This window comes from Ylistrum balloti, unplaced genomic scaffold (genome assembly GCF_031769215.1).
Source record: "Ylistrum balloti isolate Yb309-2 unplaced genomic scaffold, AGI_CSIRO_Ybal_v1 Utg370070, whole genome shotgun sequence".
Taxonomy (NCBI): domain Eukaryota; kingdom Metazoa; phylum Mollusca; class Bivalvia; order Pectinida; family Pectinidae; genus Ylistrum; species Ylistrum balloti.
The window spans coordinates 709,399-729,555 of record NW_026782112.1 but is presented as its reverse complement, the minus strand read 5'-3'; the positions used below and the strand labels follow the sequence as shown (position 1 = coordinate 729,555).

At 38.9% G+C, this 20,157-nt stretch overlaps 1 protein-coding gene across 1 annotated transcript; it reads left to right on the top strand.

Annotated features, from left to right (window-relative positions):
• The first annotated feature begins 1,999 nt into the window (after positions 1 to 1,999).
• On the top strand, positions 2,000 to 20,157 carry LOC132549615 (putative uncharacterized protein DDB_G0281733). The gene is made up of 5 exons (XM_060213562.1): positions 2,000 to 2,102; positions 9,895 to 10,130; positions 10,386 to 10,521; positions 11,984 to 12,178; positions 18,890 to 20,157. The coding sequence occupies exons 1-5, from the start codon at positions 2,000 to 2,002 to the stop codon at positions 20,155 to 20,157; spliced, it is 1,938 nt and encodes a 645-aa protein (XP_060069545.1).

Genomic DNA, 20,157 nt, shown 5'->3' with positions numbered 1-20,157 from the left:
CACCAGATGACATGATACATCACAGTCCCTAGATGACATTCGACATCAGTGGACATCAGACATCATAATCAATAGTTTGACACCTTAGCTACCACGTGACATCACAATCAATCAAATGTACTCCCCGCCGCTCCTTCGACTTTGTCAATTACTGTAGCGGTCAGCGTTTGGTTTGCACCCTCCAATATTTACGAAACGCGGACATATTTTGATTATCATCTTAAAATAGATAAATATATCAGATTAATGAAAAAAAAAGTAAACTTTCTATTGACCGACATATATGGCCTTTCTTGTGATGATTGACAGGATGTCACGTGATCATGTACTTATGTATTTACAGTCTATCCATGTGTTAAGCACATCTGAAGTACATAATACAATAGTTGATGTAGAATTTCTCTTGGAGATTACAGTATTTAGGATAAATGTGTACTGAAACTTATCAGATATTAATTGTCACTATGTATGTGCGGTTAGTAAGGTACGTGGATGATTCGATTTTCAGATACATAGCACACTGTAGGTACATTTCTTTTATCTTACAGACATCGTTGACGCAGAAATTATTTGAAAAACAGGCAAGAACTTATTTATCGGTCACAGTCAGTTCAATTTTAGTTAGAGTGGGTACAATTTTGAATAAATCAAAACAAATCCATAAACATCGAAATGTTACATCTATTACTGATGTACATCAATAAAGCCGATAAACACCGAAATGTTACATCTATTACTGTTACATCAATAAAGCCGATAAACACCGAAATGTTACATCTATTACTGTTACATCGATAAAGCCGATAAACACCGAAATGTTACATCTATTACTTTTACATCAATAAAGCCGATAAACACCGAAATGTTACATCTATTACTGTTACATCAATAAAGCCGATAAACACCGAAATGTTACATCTATTACTTTTACATCAATAAAGCCGATAAACATCGAAATACTACATATATTACTATTGTACATCAATAAATCCGATAAAGGACTTTCACATCCACTATGATCTAACCGATAACGGCAGGGAAAATCACACACAATAGGACAGAGGCAATATTCATAAACATTATAGATATGTGTTACAGATAAATGATGATAATTATAAACATACTTCAAACTATCGCCCGTTTGTATATATTATATTGTAACATATATTACGAAATTATCTATTTATTTGTTCGCAAAATTCTGACATAATGAATTATATATGTACTGTATGCGTAAACGACAAAAGCGATGCACTGGTCACATGTAGCTGTGTTCCATACAACTAAAATCGTGTTAGAACGTGTAGATTAATTTGTACCAATCAAATTAATCCATTAACAAGGTGTTATTGACATTTGCCTTTTATTTTTTATCCTTTTTTCTGTTGTGTCAAATATGTATTCAGACATTACAAACGAATAAAAGATAACTGACCTTTTCCAGTCGCATGATTATCAGCTCGAGGCAAAACAAAAACAGTTATCAAGAGTTATCTTCGTGTAGTTGACATTCCGTCCACACGACGGCGCCACGGGTTGTTTATTACCTGTCCTCACCAGGTGTGCTATTTGTGGCAACATCGATGGCCGCCGTGGATTCAAAAATTCAAACACGGAAGAATGTTTATTGCTGGTGAAGTTTTTTTGTGATCGGTGTTCTGTTTGACCAGTGATGGACTTGTATCAGATTTACATGTGTTAAGGTAAAGGTGAAACCGAGACAGGTGTGACACATTTACACGCGGGCGTGTGTGTATGACTGTTGGACAATACCCTTTATGAATGCGTCATATGTAAGGTATGGCTATACCTAACATGATTACTCACGAGTCCGGGTGTATACGGAAGTGAGTATTATCCTGGATCAGACAACACAATCCTCGTGTGTGTAAACATTGTGGTTCGGGTGAGAAGAGACAAAACAACCGTTAGGACAAGTGTGGTTTTTTGACCGGGTATTCAGGAACGAAGGGGACCTATCAGCGCGGTCTCCCATATAATGCGAAATGGCCTTACAGAGGCTATCGCAAATGGATACAAATTTGTTCTGATAGCGATATGCCTGACAGTTACACCCCAGCCGACCTCGTCGGAAACGATAGGTAAGTTGTATAACAGGTGTGTGTAACACTCATACTGTCTCATTTAGTTCTCATTGATATGTTGTACTCTAACTGATGTTTGGTTATGGTATTATACATGCTATATAATCTAAAATCATTTGAATGATCGATTGAGACCTAATTCATTGCTGTTTATACATGTACATCGTACGTGTATACACGTGTCCACTCCCAAACATACCAAGGTACCCCGCCCATAAATATTATACACCTGTACCGTCTGGGTTCGTTACAGAAGGTCGCGTGGACCGTGTCCATTACAGAAGGTCGCGTGGACCGTGTCCTAGACATATAAGTTTCTCATTTCTCATCCTTATGACTTACACTTGTGTGTAAACGGTAGACGCTACCCTTCGTTAACCAAGATGACCTAAGCATACCCCTACACCCGTATTGAGGTCAAGTGCATTCGGGGACGATTTATTAATGACATTTGTGTCATACTTTCTGGTTTACTCATATAACTACCTGACGTCTAGTGACATAGATAAATTTGTGACTCGCTGAACCGTTCTGGTCGTATCGTAATGGATCACTAGACCAGAGACGTCAGGACACAAGTCCCATACCGTACACTAGACCAGGGACGTCAGGACACAAGTCCCATACCGTACACTAGACCAGAGACGTCAGGACACAAGTCCCATACCGTACACTAGACCAGGGACGTCAGGACACAAGTCCCATACCGTACACTAGACCAGAGACGTCAGGACACAAGTCCCATACCGTACACTAGACCAGGGACGTCAGGACACAAGTCCCATACCGTACACTAGACCAGAGACGTCAGGACACAAGTCCCATACCGTACACTAGACCAGGGACGTCAGGACACAAGTCCCATACCGTACACTATACCAGAGACGTCTGGAAATACTGTAGGTCCTATGCCATATTCTAGACTTAAGTCTGATCTTACAGGACGGGAATTGGAGAGAGTCTGTAGATGAAAGTCTAGCACAGAATGACAAAAAAGTCCTCATAATAACCACATTTAGGGATGCACACAGTGTTTCATTACCTCTCGGATTTTTGAAAGAGTTTATATAATGTTCTACAGAACAGTTCTCTGTTGGAAGTGATTAATATTCGCTGTAACGTAACCATCAGGAAACCGTGTGTTGGCATATACTAGCCCCATCAATCTCAGGTGTGCATTCTCGGTAATACTTAAATACAAGTTTAAGTGAAACACTTGAAATTGAAAAATAATATAAAAACACACACGTGACTTGAGTGTTATACTTGAAATTGAAAAAAATACACAAAAGATTGAGTAGAACACTTAAAGAAAAAAAAAAAACAGATTCATGTACTCGCAGTTTGTCAGTACGCACATTACTATGAAGCGCGTGAACCGTTCGTGTCCTGTAATGTTACACCCGCTTACATAAATATCAGCACCTTAGCACGCTTTTTATCTGCCCAAAGTTTACACCTGTCCATAAAAACGTTATAAGTGATTTCCCTGGACATGTATGCTATCAGTCCAGACATGTGTAAAGGCTTAACACTGCGTGGTATATACAAAGATTTTACGTGTAGCTACATACATACCTGTAGGCTGGTCACATCACATTATGTAACACGGCTACCTCTGGCGCGGTAAAGTGTCACTTGTTTTTGATTATATAGATAGAGCCACTAGACAATTTGACAGACTAGCGACCTAATTCACAAACATTGCTACATTTCCCCATTCTTACATCACACTCGAATCTGCGACTCTAACGTCCCCACACATCAGCTGTAACGTACAAATACCGAAACCAGTCGCATTTTTCATCTGAACACCCACCATCTGTGTCCTTAGCGTTCCCACCCTCCTCTCTCCCACCCACAGAGTAGCTTGTAGGTCCAATATAGTAACAATCGTACTGTCATATCGATATCCGAAAATAGAGGTTCAAAGGTCCAACGTCATACCAACTGCGATATATAAGGTGTCATATAGTGCCGTCTGTTGGATTCGAAGTCCCGGTCCCATATCATAATAACTGTAGATTTTAAGGTCCCATGTACCAACTGTAGAATTTAATGTCCCATGTACCAACTGTAGGTTTTAATGTCCCATGTACCAACTGTAGGTTTTAATGTCCCATGTACCAACTATAGGTTTTAATGTCTCATGTACCAACTGTAGTTTTTAATGTCCCATGTACCAATTGTAGGTTTTAATGTCCCATGTACCAACTGTAGGTTTTAATGTCCCATGTACCAACTGTAGAATTTAATGTCTCATGTACCAACTGAAGGTTTTAAGGTCCCATGTACCAACTGTAGGTTTTAATGTCCCATGTACCAACTGTAGTTTTTAATGTCCCTTGTACCAACTGTAGTTTTTAATGTCCCATGTACCAACTGTAGGTTTTAATGTCCCTTGTACCAACTGTAGTTTTTAATGTCCCATGTACCAACTGTAGAATTTAATGTCTCATGTACCAACTGAAGGTTTTAAGGTCCCACGTACCAACTGTAGGTTTTAAGGTCCCATGTACCAATTGTAGGCTTTAAGGTCCCATGTACGAACTGTAGGTTTTAAGGTCCCATGTACCAACTGTAGGTTTTAAGGTCCTATGTACCAACTGTAGGTTTTAATGTCTCATGTACCAATTGTAGGTTTTAAGGTCCCATGTACCAATTGTAGGCTTTAAGGTCCCATGTACCAACTGTAGGTTTTAAGGTCCCATGTACCAACTGTAGGTTTTAAGGTCCCATGTACCAATTGTAGGTTTTAAGGTCCCATGTACCAACTGTAGGTTTTAATGTCTCATGTACCAACTATAGGTTTTAATGTCCCCTGTACCAACTGTAGGTTTTAATGTCCCATGTACCAACTGTAGGTTTTAAGGTCCCATGTACCAATTGTAGAATTTAGTGTCCCCTGTACCAACTGTAGGTTTTAATGTATCATGTACCAACTGTAGGTTTTAATGTCCCATGTACCAACTGTAGGTTTTAATGTCCCATGTACCAACTATAGGTTTTAATGTCTCATGTACCAACTGTAGGTTTTAATGTCCCATGTACCAACTGTAGTTTTTAATGTCCCATGTACCAACTGTAGGTTTTAATGTCCATGTACCAACTGTAGGTTTTAATGTCTCATGTACCAATTGTAGGTTTTAAGGTCCCATGTACCAATTGTAGGCTTTAAGGTCCCATGTACCAACTGTAGGTTTTAAGGTCCCATGTACCAACTGTAGGTTTTAAGGTCCCATGTACCAATTGTAGGTTTTAAGGTCCCATGTACCAACTGTAGGTTTTAAGGTCTCATGTACCAACTGTAGGTTTTAAGGTCCCATGTACCAACTGTAGGTTTTAATGTCCCATGTACCAACTATAGGTTTTAATGTCCCCTGTACCAACTGTAGGTTTTAATGTCCCATGTACCAACTGTAGGTTTTAATGTATCATGTACCAACTGTAGGTTTTAATGTCCCATGTACCAACTGTAGGTTTTAAGGTCTCATGTACCAATTGTAGGTTTTAATGTCCCATGTACCAACTGTAGAATTTAATTTCCCATGTACCAACCATGCTGAAGGCATCATATAATGTATTATACCAACTGTAGGCTTCAAGGTTTCGTACCATACCAAATGTAGGCTTCAAGGTCTCGTACCATACCATATGTAGGCTTCAAGGTCTCGTATCATACCAACTGTAGGCTTCAAGGTCTCGTATCATACCAACTGTAGGCTTCAAGGTCTCGTACCATACCAAATGTAGGCTTCAAGGTCTCGTACCATACCAACTGTAGGCTTCAAGGTCTCATACCATACCAAATGTAGGCTTCAAGGTCTCGTACCATACAATATGTAGACTTCAAAGTCTCGTATCATACCAACTGTAGGCTTCAAGGTCTCGTACCATACCAACTGTAGGCTTCAAGGTCTCGTACCATACCAACTGTAGGCTTCAAGGTCTCGTACCATACCAACTGTAGGCTTCAAGGTCTCGTACCATACCAACTGTAGGCTTCAAGGTCTCGTATCATACCAACTGTAGGCTTCAAGGTCTCATACCATACCAACTGTAGGCTTCAAGGTCTCGTACCATACCAACTGTAGGCTTCAAGGTCTCGTATCATACCAACTGTAGGCTTCAAGGTCTCATACCATACCAACTGTAGGCTTCAAGGTCTACTATCATGCCAAAGTTAGGTTTACCAACCAACCATAGGATTCTCAATAGACCATGCACGCCTTTAGAGTTTAAGGTTACATCTTGTTGTTTATTGCAGAGTTTCATAACTTATCACAACAGCACAATACATGCTGAATTCAAGGAAAATTCTAGTTATTATGTCATAAAAGAATTTAAGAATTTTGGAGAAAGTGGACGAGCAGACTTTTCTTTTATCAAGACGGGAAAAATAAATAGTATCAAGATTGCAAGTAAAAGTGACAGATATCTAATCTGAGTGAGAGGTTTCACTCGCGGGTCTGTCATTTAGTTGAGGATATCAAACATTGAGACGTAGGTCTGAGGAAGGGGTTTTACCTGCTCCAGAAACGCGCAACCGCTAAAAGAATAGATTTTGTTGGGATTAGAATGATATTTCATAGAATTGCCCCCCCCCCTCTCGAAACCAGTATCACGCATGTATGTCAACACATTAGGACGTGATCTAAAAATCGAAATGTTTGATGAAGGTTTGGGTTGTTTTACAGTTTACAAATGGCCTACATTTATGTTTGTTTTATATGGCAAATGATTGGAGACATAAATAAATGTTATCAATAGACTATATACGCTTACCTCACATTACATAATGATTAACTGTGTCGCCGACTGTTATCTGGTAGATTACGTCATGGTGGTGTTTGTCGTGTGGTCAACATGTGTCATATTAGCTCAGATTTGTTATTGATGAGGTCCGTACAAACAGGTACATTGTATCGTAGATTTTACCTGTCACAAGTCTGGTTTGGGAGATTTTACCTGTCACGCATGTAAATCTGGCACTACAGTTATACTGACCAGAGACAAATGTATTACACTCTAATGAGTTATCGTCAGGGGAAAACTTTTAATATTAATGTAATCACGGAATTATATATCTTGATCTAAGTCCGTGATGAAAAATGTTAAATGAGCTATGTACAGGGTTACACATTATCTTACCCAGAAAATATCAACCAGAGAGATTCAATACTAAACCTAAAGCTTATTTATTTTTCTACTAAGCGTCGGATACATTTAGATCATCGTGTCCCTGGTTCTTTGTCGGCTCGGTTACATTGCTTTTCTGTCTTCCATTGTTTCCGTCTGCTATATTTAGAAAACCTCAAGCTTGTATATATGACGTCACATCAGTTAACCGGTGTCACACAACAAGGTCACATTAGTGAGTCCATTCACAAAACACGTGATCGTGCCATACACCCGTATACCTACGTGTGGTACACGTATTCACATACACACATGTTTACGTCTCTAAATATATACCTCAGCGACTTGCTGTGGCATGAATATTCATAAGTTTACTTCAGCGTGATCACGGCTTACGAAGGGATACCATATTCATTGTTACCGTGTTTATCGGCGATATACCAGCTGTATAAACTGTACACTAGCATACGAAATTAAACCCAGCCTCCCCATCAGGTAAACTGACGAGTCAGACAGACGAGTCAGACGTTCAGAAGTCCCCATCAGGTAAACTGACGAGTCAGACATTCAGAAGTCCTCAGGAGTTATACTGACGAGCCGGACGTTCAGAAGTCCTCAGGAGATATACTGACGAGTCAGACGTTCAGAAGTCCTCATGAGTTATACTGACGAGTCAGACGTCCAGAGGTTCAGAAGTCCTCAGGAGTTATACTGACGAGCCGGACGTTCAGAAGTCCTCAGGAGATATACTGATGAGTCAGACGTTCAGAAGTCCTCAGGAGTTATACTGACGAGCCGGACGTTCAGAAGTCCTCAGGAGATATACTGACGAGTCAGACGTTCAGAAGTCCTCATGAGTTATACTGACGACGTTCCAGACGTTCAAAGTCCTCAGGAGTTATACTCATCCTCAGGAGATATACTGATGAGTCAGACGTTCAGAAGTCCTCAGGAGTTATACTGACGAGCCGGACGTTCAGAAATCCTCAGGAGATATACTGATGAGTCAGACGTTCAGAAGTCCTCAGGAGATATACTGATGAGTCAGACGTTCAGAAGTCCTCAGGAGTTATACTGACGAGCCGGACGTTCAGAAGTCATCAGGAGATATACTGACGAGTCAGACGTTCAGAAGTCCTCATGAGTTATACTGACGAGTCAGACGTCCAGACGTTCAGAAGTCCTCAGGAGTTATACTGACGAGTCAGACGTCCAGACGTTCAGAAGTCCTCAGGAGTTATACTGACGAGCCGGACGTTCAGAAGTCCTCAGGAGATATACTGACGAGCCAGACGTTCAGAAGTCCTCAGGAGATATACTGACGAGCCAGACGTTCAGAAGTCCTCAGGAGTTATACTGACGAGCCAGACGTTCAGAAGTCCTCAGGAGTTATGCTGACGAGCCGGACGTTCAGAACTTCTCCTCAGTTATACTGACGAGCCAGACGTTCAGAAGTTCTCAGTTATACTGACAAGCCAGACTTTAATCTTTGACATAGGTTTTAAGGTGCTGTGGGTTATCACCCTAACCACAGTATATATTGACTCGCCACTATATAACCACAGGCGTTTTAAGACCGCAATGTTGTTCTCGGGGTCATTGACCCTATCGTCTCTCACAAGATATGTGCCGTTAACCTGTGTAATACATATGTATCAGTCTTTTAACTCGTATTAAGCAAATACCTGTAAATAGATAGAGAAATTAACCCCTATACAGAAACCTTGGATCACCCGGAATACTTACTGCTTACCCTGCCTTCCCACATCACCACCAAACAGACTTGGATTAGTTGTGGGCAAACACTGTGGCTTAAAGCTAAAGAAAGGGGGATCGTTCTCCTATGATCCTACGTGTTTTGAGGATGATAAACCCTGCGAAATCTACACCAAAAACCAAGGCAAATTTACTTCTCATTTATATATAAAAGTTGTTATCAATCAATAATGAGGATATCTTTCTGGTAGAATCGCCAGGCTACATATTACGTTACAATAAAAACAACAATTTACCGACTTGTCATTCAGACTGAAATACTGTTAAAATAAAAGGAAATTCTCTGATATAGTCCACAAAAAGATTTATCGATAGTTTACCAGTTGATAAACAGTTGCTGAGCTTTTAACTTAATCAACAGTTACCAAGCTTACCAGTTTACTACTGAAGCTAACGGTGGCTCATTTTTACCAGTTAGATCAACAGTGGCTCAGTTTACTAGTTATATCAACAGTGGCTCAGTTTACCAGTTATATCAACAGTGGCTCAGTTTACCAGTTAGATCAACAGTGGCTCAGTTAACTAATTATATCAACAGTGGCTCAGTTTACCAGTTAGATCAACAGTGGCTCAGTTTACCAGTTATATCAGCAGTGGCTCAGTTTACTAGTTAGATCAACAGTGGCTCAGTTTACCAGTTATATCAACAGTGGCTTAGTTTACCAGTTATATCAACAGTGGCTCAGTTTACCAGTTAGATCAACAGTGGCTCAGTTTACCAGTTATATCAGCAGTGGCTAAGTTTACCAGTTAGATCAACAGTTGCTAATAAGCATTTATCTCATTAGGGATTTTCGGATACTGTACATAAGCTCAGAGTTTCCACACGTTTGTTTTTATTACTATATTATCTTTTTTAATTTTGTATTTTCAGTGGATTACGAAAAGAATGATTGCTTGAAATCGTTTCAAGTGAACGATATAGACGTGTTCCGACTACAGTCCTACCCCCGGCAAGGTATCAACACCGGCAGAGACAAGTGCTACAACCAATTTGTCGGTTTCAACAATAAAAAGCTCAAGATTCATGTCTACGAAGTCAAATTTGGTAGTTGTGGTATCTTCCTCAACATCTTTGATGGGGACGAACAGATGCGAAATGATCCCAGGGTAAGTGTAAACATCTGAAGGAATATATAAGCAGGTAAGCGGTCTCGTTGGTTGGCAGCTTTGATGTTTACACGATGGTCTAGAATTTCACTGTAGTTGTCAACGAATTCCACACCATTTTATTCTATCAGACTTATTCTTTATAATATCAGTCGTGACTTTTTAACGTTATCTTACCGTTCGAGACCTATCGGACGTGTTCGGTCTAGTAGGTACATGATCTTTCTATTCTAGTGATATTGACTTGTATTTTAGTGGAGCCTAGGATGTCGTGGTGCTGAGAAAGTAGTGTACACATCCCTGAACAGTGAGGTGATCGTCCGACTCGACAAACCGGTGCCGGACTCAACTACACTCTACAGCTTCCGGATTTATATTACCAACGAGGACGGTAAGCACAGGCTATACTGGGATTGACAAACGTTGCCGCCAGGAGTCGACACATTCTGACATTATTGACAAACGTTGCCGCCAGGAGTCGACACATTCTGACATTATTGACAAACGTTGCCGCCAGGAGTCGACACCTTCTGACATTATTGACAAACGTTGCCGCCAGGAGTCGACACATTCTGACATAACTGACAAACGTTGCCGCCAGTAGTCGACACATTCCGATTTCTGTATGGTTTTTAATCATAGCCAATGTAACAGTTCTCAAAATATTGCAATTGCTTTAAACATTTCTTAACTTGGAAGTTTTTAATGAATTCTTGAATAACATGAAAGATCCTGGTAAAGTAATATCGTTAATTTTATTATAATCTATATAAACATTTCTAATGTGAATTCGTGTCTCTTCTCCCTGACGATCGGACACATATTAAGTTGATATGGGACTTTATAGTTAGATATTCATTTTTTAACTGACAAAAAGCATTATAACATTTAGATATCTTTTCCAAACTGTGTACTTTCTGTTAATTATGTGATATTTTAAAGCTTGCATAACCATTTTATTAACAACGTGAAGAAATCAAGATAAAGTAAGAGCAACCGAACACTTATTCATATCATTATCGTCCGGGGAGTGCAAACAATGTCTTTATCTGTCCAATTTTAGATTCAGATTAATTCAAATTCATTTATTTCGCTCGGTCATGCGTATAACGTGAATCAAGAGGTCATTTTACGTTAGAATTGAAACATGGCTGGCAAATTAAGTTTGGCTTATTACGTAATTATGCATAGTAAGAAATCATATCAAAACGACAGGTTTAAACGAGGCTCCGAATAGTCACGTGATGAACTCGGCTATCTCGATCAAAGCAAGTGTCGACTAACGTTAGTTTGAAGCTGATGATCTTGATCAATTTCTCTCAGAGAGTATTATAATTTTGTGAAGAGTCTAATTTAAAGTATTACAGTGCTTGCCCGAACTCAAACGCTTGAGAAGAATAACGAAATCTAACCATTTACTACCTTTAAAGACACCTCTCTACAATAATTGTGGAGTCTGTTTACACACAGCGCTGTCCACTATTTTCTATCTCTTATTGGTCTCAGATTAAACTTGACGTCAACATAGATCAAGTCAGTCTTGAAATTTGATTAGATGCACCTTTCACAGGGGTTGATACATTAAAAAAGCAGACTTAAATGTACATGTCAGTTAAAGCCACATATATTAGATTTAGCTCCTCTGTTTACTTGTATGAGTACTGCTGGTAGGAAAAATGAGTAGATTGTGAGTTGCTACTGTTCTTAATTTTAATCATTTCTTAGAATTAATGCAAACAATATTCAAGCAAACATATTCGTAAATTATGTATAACGGTAAAGTAATACTGTTTTTTTTTTTTTTTTTTTGTAATATACGATTTTAGGACCGGAAGTTTATCTGTTTATTTTAGGACCGGAAGTTGACCTCTCTGAACCGGCTGGCGCCATGTCTGACGGCGGCCCGTCCAGCGGCGTCATTGTCGGGATCGGCATTGGCGTCGGTCTTGTCGTCGTCGTCATCGTTATCGTTGTAGCGATCGTCTGCTGGCGAATGATGTCAAAGAAAGAGAAATACGGCAATAAGAGCCCGGCCGTATTTACTACTTGTAAGTTTAAATAATGATATTCAATGAATATTTTCATTTTCTTTCCTTCCTTTTCTTTCTCTCTCTCCCCTCTTCCCCTCGTCATTTCTTGTCACGTTTTGCTTTTGTGAAAGAATCCACTCTGGTTTGACAGAAATCCCCACACTTCTGTTTTTGTATCAGTAAATGCAAATTAGTATAGAACAGTAATTGTGATGACCTAGAAATAAGTCGATTCTCGTGTCATCAATAGTTTAGTTAATGCAAGTGTACTAGTATAGGAATTAGGAATTTCCTTTTTCTGTTAGGAGCAGAAATATTTCCAAAGACACCATGTCTCATGCTATGGACGTCCGATTAGCGGACATAGTTCTAGTGGAATAGTGATGGACCAGGCACGAGAGAACTTAGACAATATTCGGGTTCTGCACGCATGTGTCGTGTCAATTAAAATTCTCTCCTGAAAGAAACCCAATGGATCGATTTAGTTTGATTGTACTTTCTTTGAGGAAATTAGTTCATCCATACATAATTAATAAAAACGATTTTTTCCTTGAGAACAAAAAAAGGTAAGACCTATGTTCTACATATGTCTGAAACTGTTACAGGAAATTAACATTGGGCAATCTGTTTCTCATCAGTGTGAATCCTGCTATTTCGCGTTATTCTTTCTATTCCCTTTCCTTTCCGTACCTCGGTCTAGTGTGACCCATACCTTCTCCCTTTCCCAATATTTGTGTTCGTTTTATGACGTTTACCGAGTGAAGGGATGTAAACATGACTACCTACATTAAGAAGGGTGAGTACATGTGTGTTGTACTAGAGTAGTGAAATAATAGCACCCGCTTGTTGTATGCCACACGCAATGGCCATCTTGTATATTTCTAATGCCCGAAAGATTTTATCTGATGGATTGAAATGTGGTCTTCAGCATTTTTATCGGATCAGATATTGTCTTTTTCGAGAAATGCTATTTTACTGGGATAGAAAATAGCACAAACATATGTTTTGACTTGGACGTATTTCGATTACAGCTGCTTCGAATGACCCACCAGTCAATGGAATCTTAAAACGAACAGAAAGTAAGGGACGTGGGAGCAAACGTCGTAATAACCGGCCTGCTCATGAAGGTCATGACAACAAAGCGTACAGAGGCTCTGTCGACGGAGACGACTATAGTAGCGTAAATGGCGCCCCCAGTACGGAGTCGACCCGTGGGGGGATAGACTTACGATACGAGGAAGAAATAGCCCGGAAAAATGGTAGTTCTTATCCTCATCGGTCAAATCGCCGACGTAACGACGATTCGACATCGGACGACACGGCCACCGATAGTGTGTTCCATACCAACAAAGCATTCGTTGACGATGAGAGAAGTGAAAGAAGTTTACGCGCGCGTCCCGACAGGCGGTACCGTGATCGAGACGACAGCAGTGACTCTTACGTGAGTAGCTCACGTGGTGCTGTTAGTTACATTACAGACACAACAAATCGTACCCGAACAGGCTCTCCCTCTCGGAGTACGGACGATCGGGGCAGTCTATCCTCGACCACAGACGGAACACACGATGGTCATTTCATCAAGGGAGATAACGCACGAAGAAGTGGGCGCAGCCGTAGCCACAGTAGATCGTCCACACAATCAGGCCAGCGTCGGAGGCCACGTGTTTCTCACAGCACAGGCGACCAGAGCGACGGGAGCAGCTCACACAGATCTGGTCACCGCCCTAGTAGTGGAAGCTCACATCGGCGCAGGTCCAGATCACGGGAGAGAGAAAAGAAACCGTCTCCGTACATCGGAGTGTTTGATGAAGCTAAGAAAAAGAAACGCAGGAAATAATCTAAGATTTATCTTCCTTTAAGATATATATTTTTACAATTTGTGATTTTACAAGACTACGCCATAGCCAAATCGTATGTGTTTTTAACTTTGTCAAGCAAATACATCATGTATTTGATACACAACAACGAACAACAAATCAAATTCGTGTGTGGTTGATAAGGTGCAGTGGGAAGTGCCCGACGTTTTCTGATCATTACTTCTGACATAATGAGACTATTCAAAGAAGTTTGTGACAACACGATAACAAACGTAAGCACCAGTTGAGTTTGGTCAAGTTGTTTTGTTCAGTATAGCGACACAACAAAAGTGTTGGGTTTTTTTTGTGAACCACTGAAGTGGTCAACATACTACTTTGTATTTGTTGCTGGCGTGCTGCTAATTCTCGAGAACTACATCTCCTGCTGAAGCTCGAAGCTACCGTGACACTGAAAGACATTACCCTCGTGGAAGAGAGGAATACTTGTATCCATGACACTCAACGTTTGTGATTATAACTGGTGTGATTCATTGTGGAAAGAAAGCTATATATGAATACTTATTGATTGACTTCAAGCTACAATTGTGTAAAGATCTGCTGCTGTATTAGTATAAGACACCAGTGAGAGGAATGGACGTCACGCCGTCACCATTAAAGTGATAGGACAGATAATGAAAACATATTTATAGACTATGATATGGTTCACGGTGAATTATGTAAATATTTATATCATTAAATACTGTCATATTTTAGCACACGAAGGATGGACATCGAGGGCAGTAAGCACGTTTATATCATACCTCTGTTCGCGAGATACTAGACATTGAAACTTTGTTATATACAAGTGTCAGCTCACGAGATACTAGACATTGAAACTTTGTTATATACAAGTGTCAGCTCACGAGATACTAGACATTGAAACTTTGTTATATACAAGTGTCAGCTCACGAGATACTAGACATTGAAACTTTGTTATATACAAGTGTCAGCTCACGAGATACTAGACATTGAAACTTTGTTATATACAAGTGTCAGCTCACGAGATACTAGACATTGAAACTTTGTTATATACAAGTGTCAGCTCACGAGATACTAGACATTGAAACTTTGTTATATACAAGTGTCAGCTCTCGAGATACTAGACATTGAAACTTTGTTATATACAAGTGTCAGCTCACGAGATACTAGACATTGAAACTTTGTTATATACAAGTGACAGCTCGCGAGATACTAGACATTGAAACTTTGTTATATACAAGTGTCAGCTCACGAGATACTAGACATTGAAACTTTGTTATATACAAGTGTCAGCTCACGAGATACTAGACATTGAAACTTTGTTATATACAAGTGTCAGCTCACGAGATACTAGACATTGAAACTTTGTTATATACAAGTGTCAGCTCACGAGATACTAGACATTGAAACTTTGTTATATACAAGTGACAGCTCGCGAGATACTAGACATTGAAACTTTGTTATATACAAGTGTCAGCTCACGAGATACTAGACATTGAAACTTTGTTATATACAAGTGACAGCTCTCGAGATACTAGACATTGAAACTTTGTTATATACAAGTGTCAGCTCACGAGATACTAGACATTGAAACTTTGCTATATACAAGTGACAGCTCGCGAGATACTAGACATTGAAACTTTGTTATATACAAGTGTCAGCTCTCGAGATACTAGACATTGAAACTTTGTTATATACAAGTGTCAGCTCACGAGATACTATACATTGAAACTTTGTTATATACAAGTGTCAGCTCACGAGATACTAGACATTGAAACTTCGTAATATACAAGTGTCAGCTCACGAGATACTAGACATTGAAACTTTGTTATATACAAGTGTCAGCTCTCGAGATACTAGACATTGAAACTTCGTAATATACAAGTGTATGGGACATTCAACTTGTGCCAAGATAATCTTGGAATAGTGTCGTGTGCAGTATTGAATGGTGCCGTGTGTAACGACTGTGAAATACTTTAAAATTTCGTTACACGATGGTTGTACACTTTTGATGTATAACCCAGTACGCAAAGGGAATTTTCTTCCGTTTTTTTTTTCATTGGACGTCATTAGCAACAGTATAACACTTATCATGTAATGACGTCACACGTTCTGGCAATTGGGTGACGGAAACTTCTGTAGGTAGACAGTTAAAGTGAATCGTGTTCATGGAGAACCAACGAGAAAATATGTTTTCTGTAAGATAACTTCACTTTAGCCGTTATACATGCAGTAACATGCTCTATGCCAGTTTGTAAGTTTGCGTGTAAATAGCATATTATGCCAGATATATTACCTCATATCGACAGAAATTGTTTTGGTGTATTAAATCTACCTTGTCATGAAAAAATACGCCTTTAGACAAACGTAAGGCATACAAGTGCTCGGTTATGAATCTGTTACTAATATAAGTATAGAACTATTTACTGTAGCACGTGTCATATGTGTATTATCTACTTCATCGTTGTTGTATGTTTTTGTATAAAATAATTGTCATAAAGCGTTATTATGTAAGCGAATGCGCACTCGAATCGTTGCTGCATATTTCGATATTTGACTTCAGTAATATAATTATTTTGTATAAATACTGAAAAGAAGCATGTTTATTGGCTGAACGTGTCATCATCCAGTGACACGCGTTACCAACTCTTAATACAGGAAGTGACGTTATTTTTTTTAATTGCGTTGCTTTTTGCGTAATAATATCTCAAGGAAGAGGTGAGTGGATTAAACAAAATCTTACGTCATTTCTATTGAGGTTAAGTCTTAGATAATAACCCATAACGTAAACACTATAGAGTGAAGTATTTCGCGGTTTAATCTGCGAACAATCTAATTTTTGATGTTGTTAACAGGAAAATTGAAAGGGACAGCAAATGACACACTCCGGAATTGAATGATTATTTTATTAGAATAATGGCGAAAATTTTTATTACGAAAATTAACGTTTCTAGCTGTTAACATTAATAAACTTTGTATATGCGGGATCACAAAGACAATTATATAGGTAGCTAGCTAAAATTTAATTCTCAGGAAAAAATCATTCATATCATTGTACAATATACAAGATTTTCTTAAATGATAATTTTTATTCCAATAGTTACTTTGTAATATCAAGTAGAATTCAAACTTTGTAGATCTGCGTCATTAATTAAGATTTTATACTTCTTTAATAATCTTTATTTTTATTAGAAAGGGGAATGGCATTTCGCAGTACAAATGTGTCTGAAGTACCTCATGCCTCCAGGAACATATCTAATAAATATTTATCGCAGAATGATAAAACTTCATGGAAGCTGAACATAATCATAAACGTATTCAATATGTTATGTTGAAGATATCATAGAAAGTATCGTATATTCTCGAACATTACAGTCCCATTATAGTTGACAGATAATATTCACATGGAATTGTTAATTAAGCAATTAGATATTTTAAACCAAAGTTGTTACCTAAGATATAATAAAGTTTGAAAAAATCTAAACGGAACATTCCATCGTTTAAAAATCGCTGTAATTACATGTGTAACTTTTATATAATCTTGTTCGGTGTTTATGTTACCCTCAAACCGGTAAAAGAAATAATATATCACAGAGGTAATTTATCAAAAGACGTATATATTAGTTTCAGGTTAACCTGTAAAATCAAATGTTAAAATATCGTTATGTCGGTGTATTTCAAAACATCGTTTGATAAATAATTTATGTATTTTTGCACAAATGGTGTCTTGTGAAAAAGTTTTATTTTTGATTGTCATCGGTTCGCTGTATATCTATATATATTGTAGCTTTGTTTATTGCATTCTATATTTTATCAAGATATAACCACTCTACTTATAACACCATCTGACCACGTGACTAAAGCCTGCCAGAATAAAACTATTAATGAAAGGTTCTAATATTACAATGATCATACGGAAGGAGACGATCAGTACCAACATCTCTTGTTATCTGTTATGTTTTTAACACATTTTATGTTTACAAAGGAATTTGTGTATAAAGTGTTATTATTTTTCCACTTTTTTATTTGTACCTTTCAAAGTGCTTCAGCTACTGGTGAATAATATTGATATAACGGAGTTCAATAACCCAGTCAGACAACATTGGAATTTAGATACAGAAGTGACGTATCGGTTTTTTATGAAATGCGGAAGTGACGTTTATTCGGTAGTTGGATGAGAGGAGTGTAGAAGAGAGTGCATCTTTGTTACTGTATACTATTTCTTTGGATTTGTTCTTGAACAATAAACATATGCCATACGACTCCATGATAGATTTCCTGTGTCGGTGTTTTTTCTGTGTTCTGTGTATCATATTGTATGTGATAATGCAAGTGTTTTATTATTGCATTATTAACATATAAAAAACACGGATAACCACTCGAGGTATGTGTCTTAGAAAATGTTATGCGATGTTAAACAAGACAAAAATATATATTTAATAATTTCTTTAGATTTAATTGTTCAAATAAATAGAAAACTAATTAATGGTAGTATTTGATGTGAAAAGGTTATAAACAGAACTATAGATAGAAGTAAAATTAATTCTTTGAAAAAACCGATTTGAAATGAAAGCGATTAATTGAAAACCCCATTTGAGATCAAATAGGTTTATTGAATAGATCAATTTGAAATCAAGTTGATTCACTGAATGAGAAATTTATGGCTTTTGTAGTGAATGTTAATGTGCATTTTTGATGACTGTCGATGTTAAGACCAGAATCTCTATACTATGTGTAAGAGAATCTTGTGTTTTATTAATTACACAAGCTAACATATCTCATGTTTCATCAGTTCCACCATTAACACTCGCTTTATTGCAGAGCACCTGGAATGTGGAATGCATTGTTATTGTTTTTCGATGCAGGCGATCTAAAGCAGTCCTTTTGTTTCCAGCTTCTACCAGAAGAGGGGATTCTGTACACTTTGAAAACACGCTTGGAGGAAGTCGGAGTCGTGATATCAGGACACCCAGTGAACGCAGTTTGACCACAAACGGATACCGTTCCACTTCCGGATCCCAACGCGGACGATCTTCTCAGCACCACGACAACAATGGCTACGTATCAAGTAATGATTCCTCAGTAACGGTAAAAAAAGTCTCACTAAATCCTATTCCAATCAAAGCGGGAGATGGTGCAAAATTCGAAACAGAAATGGAAGTAACGACCCATCGCTTTAATAAACGAGATGGATCTATCAAACGACAGAAGGAAAATGACACGGATATCAAGCAAAACGCGAGAAAGGAAAGACCTAAAGATGAAATTGATGGTGCAAAGGTAGGACTTATTCAAAAATCAAAACCAAGAGATGACAGTCATTCACCTGTCAGACCTACTTCAGAAAAACGCAATACCAAATCCAGAAACACAGCGGGAAGTCGAATTGACACATCCTCTGACACAATGTCATCTATTTCCGACCGAAAATCCAGACGTGATGACGAACAACGCGACAAATTTCAGACTGACCGTCACCGCGACAGGTCGCAGAGTGACCACCACCGGTCACGTGATGATAGGTCCGGCGACAGAATCAAGGACAGTGCTACACGACGATCGAGTTACCGCGAATCTCGGTCACATGATCATCGAGACCGGGGCAGCAGCGTAAAAAGCAGAAATAACTCAACTTCACGCACTACTCGACCCAGCTACAAAGACGAGAACGATACCGCGACGCAGAGATATCGATCGGGACAAGGTTACAGAGAAACGCGTGGACATCAGGATCAGTATTACGATAATTATGACAGCGACCATAGGAACCGGCGACGGGAAAAACACGATCGGAACCGTGGTTACGATAGTGACACTCGAAGGCGTCACCAAGACTACGACAGTGAGCGTGGCGGCCGTGATCGCAGTCGGCACCGATATGATCAGAGTGATAGAAATTACAGTGACTATGAGAGTGATCACGGAAGGAGACGCGAATCTTCTCGGCGTCGACGTTCGCAAACTGACAGAAATTATAGGGACTATGATAGTGACGACAATAGCTATCGATCAAGTCATCGTCATCGCAATCATCGAACAGATCATCGGGACAAATATTACAGCGACGAGGATTTAGTCGATAGCCGGAGTCGGCGGACCGGAAGTCTGTCCCGGAAGTCACGCCCCCGTAGTCAAAGCTACAGTCGGGACAGTCGGAGATAA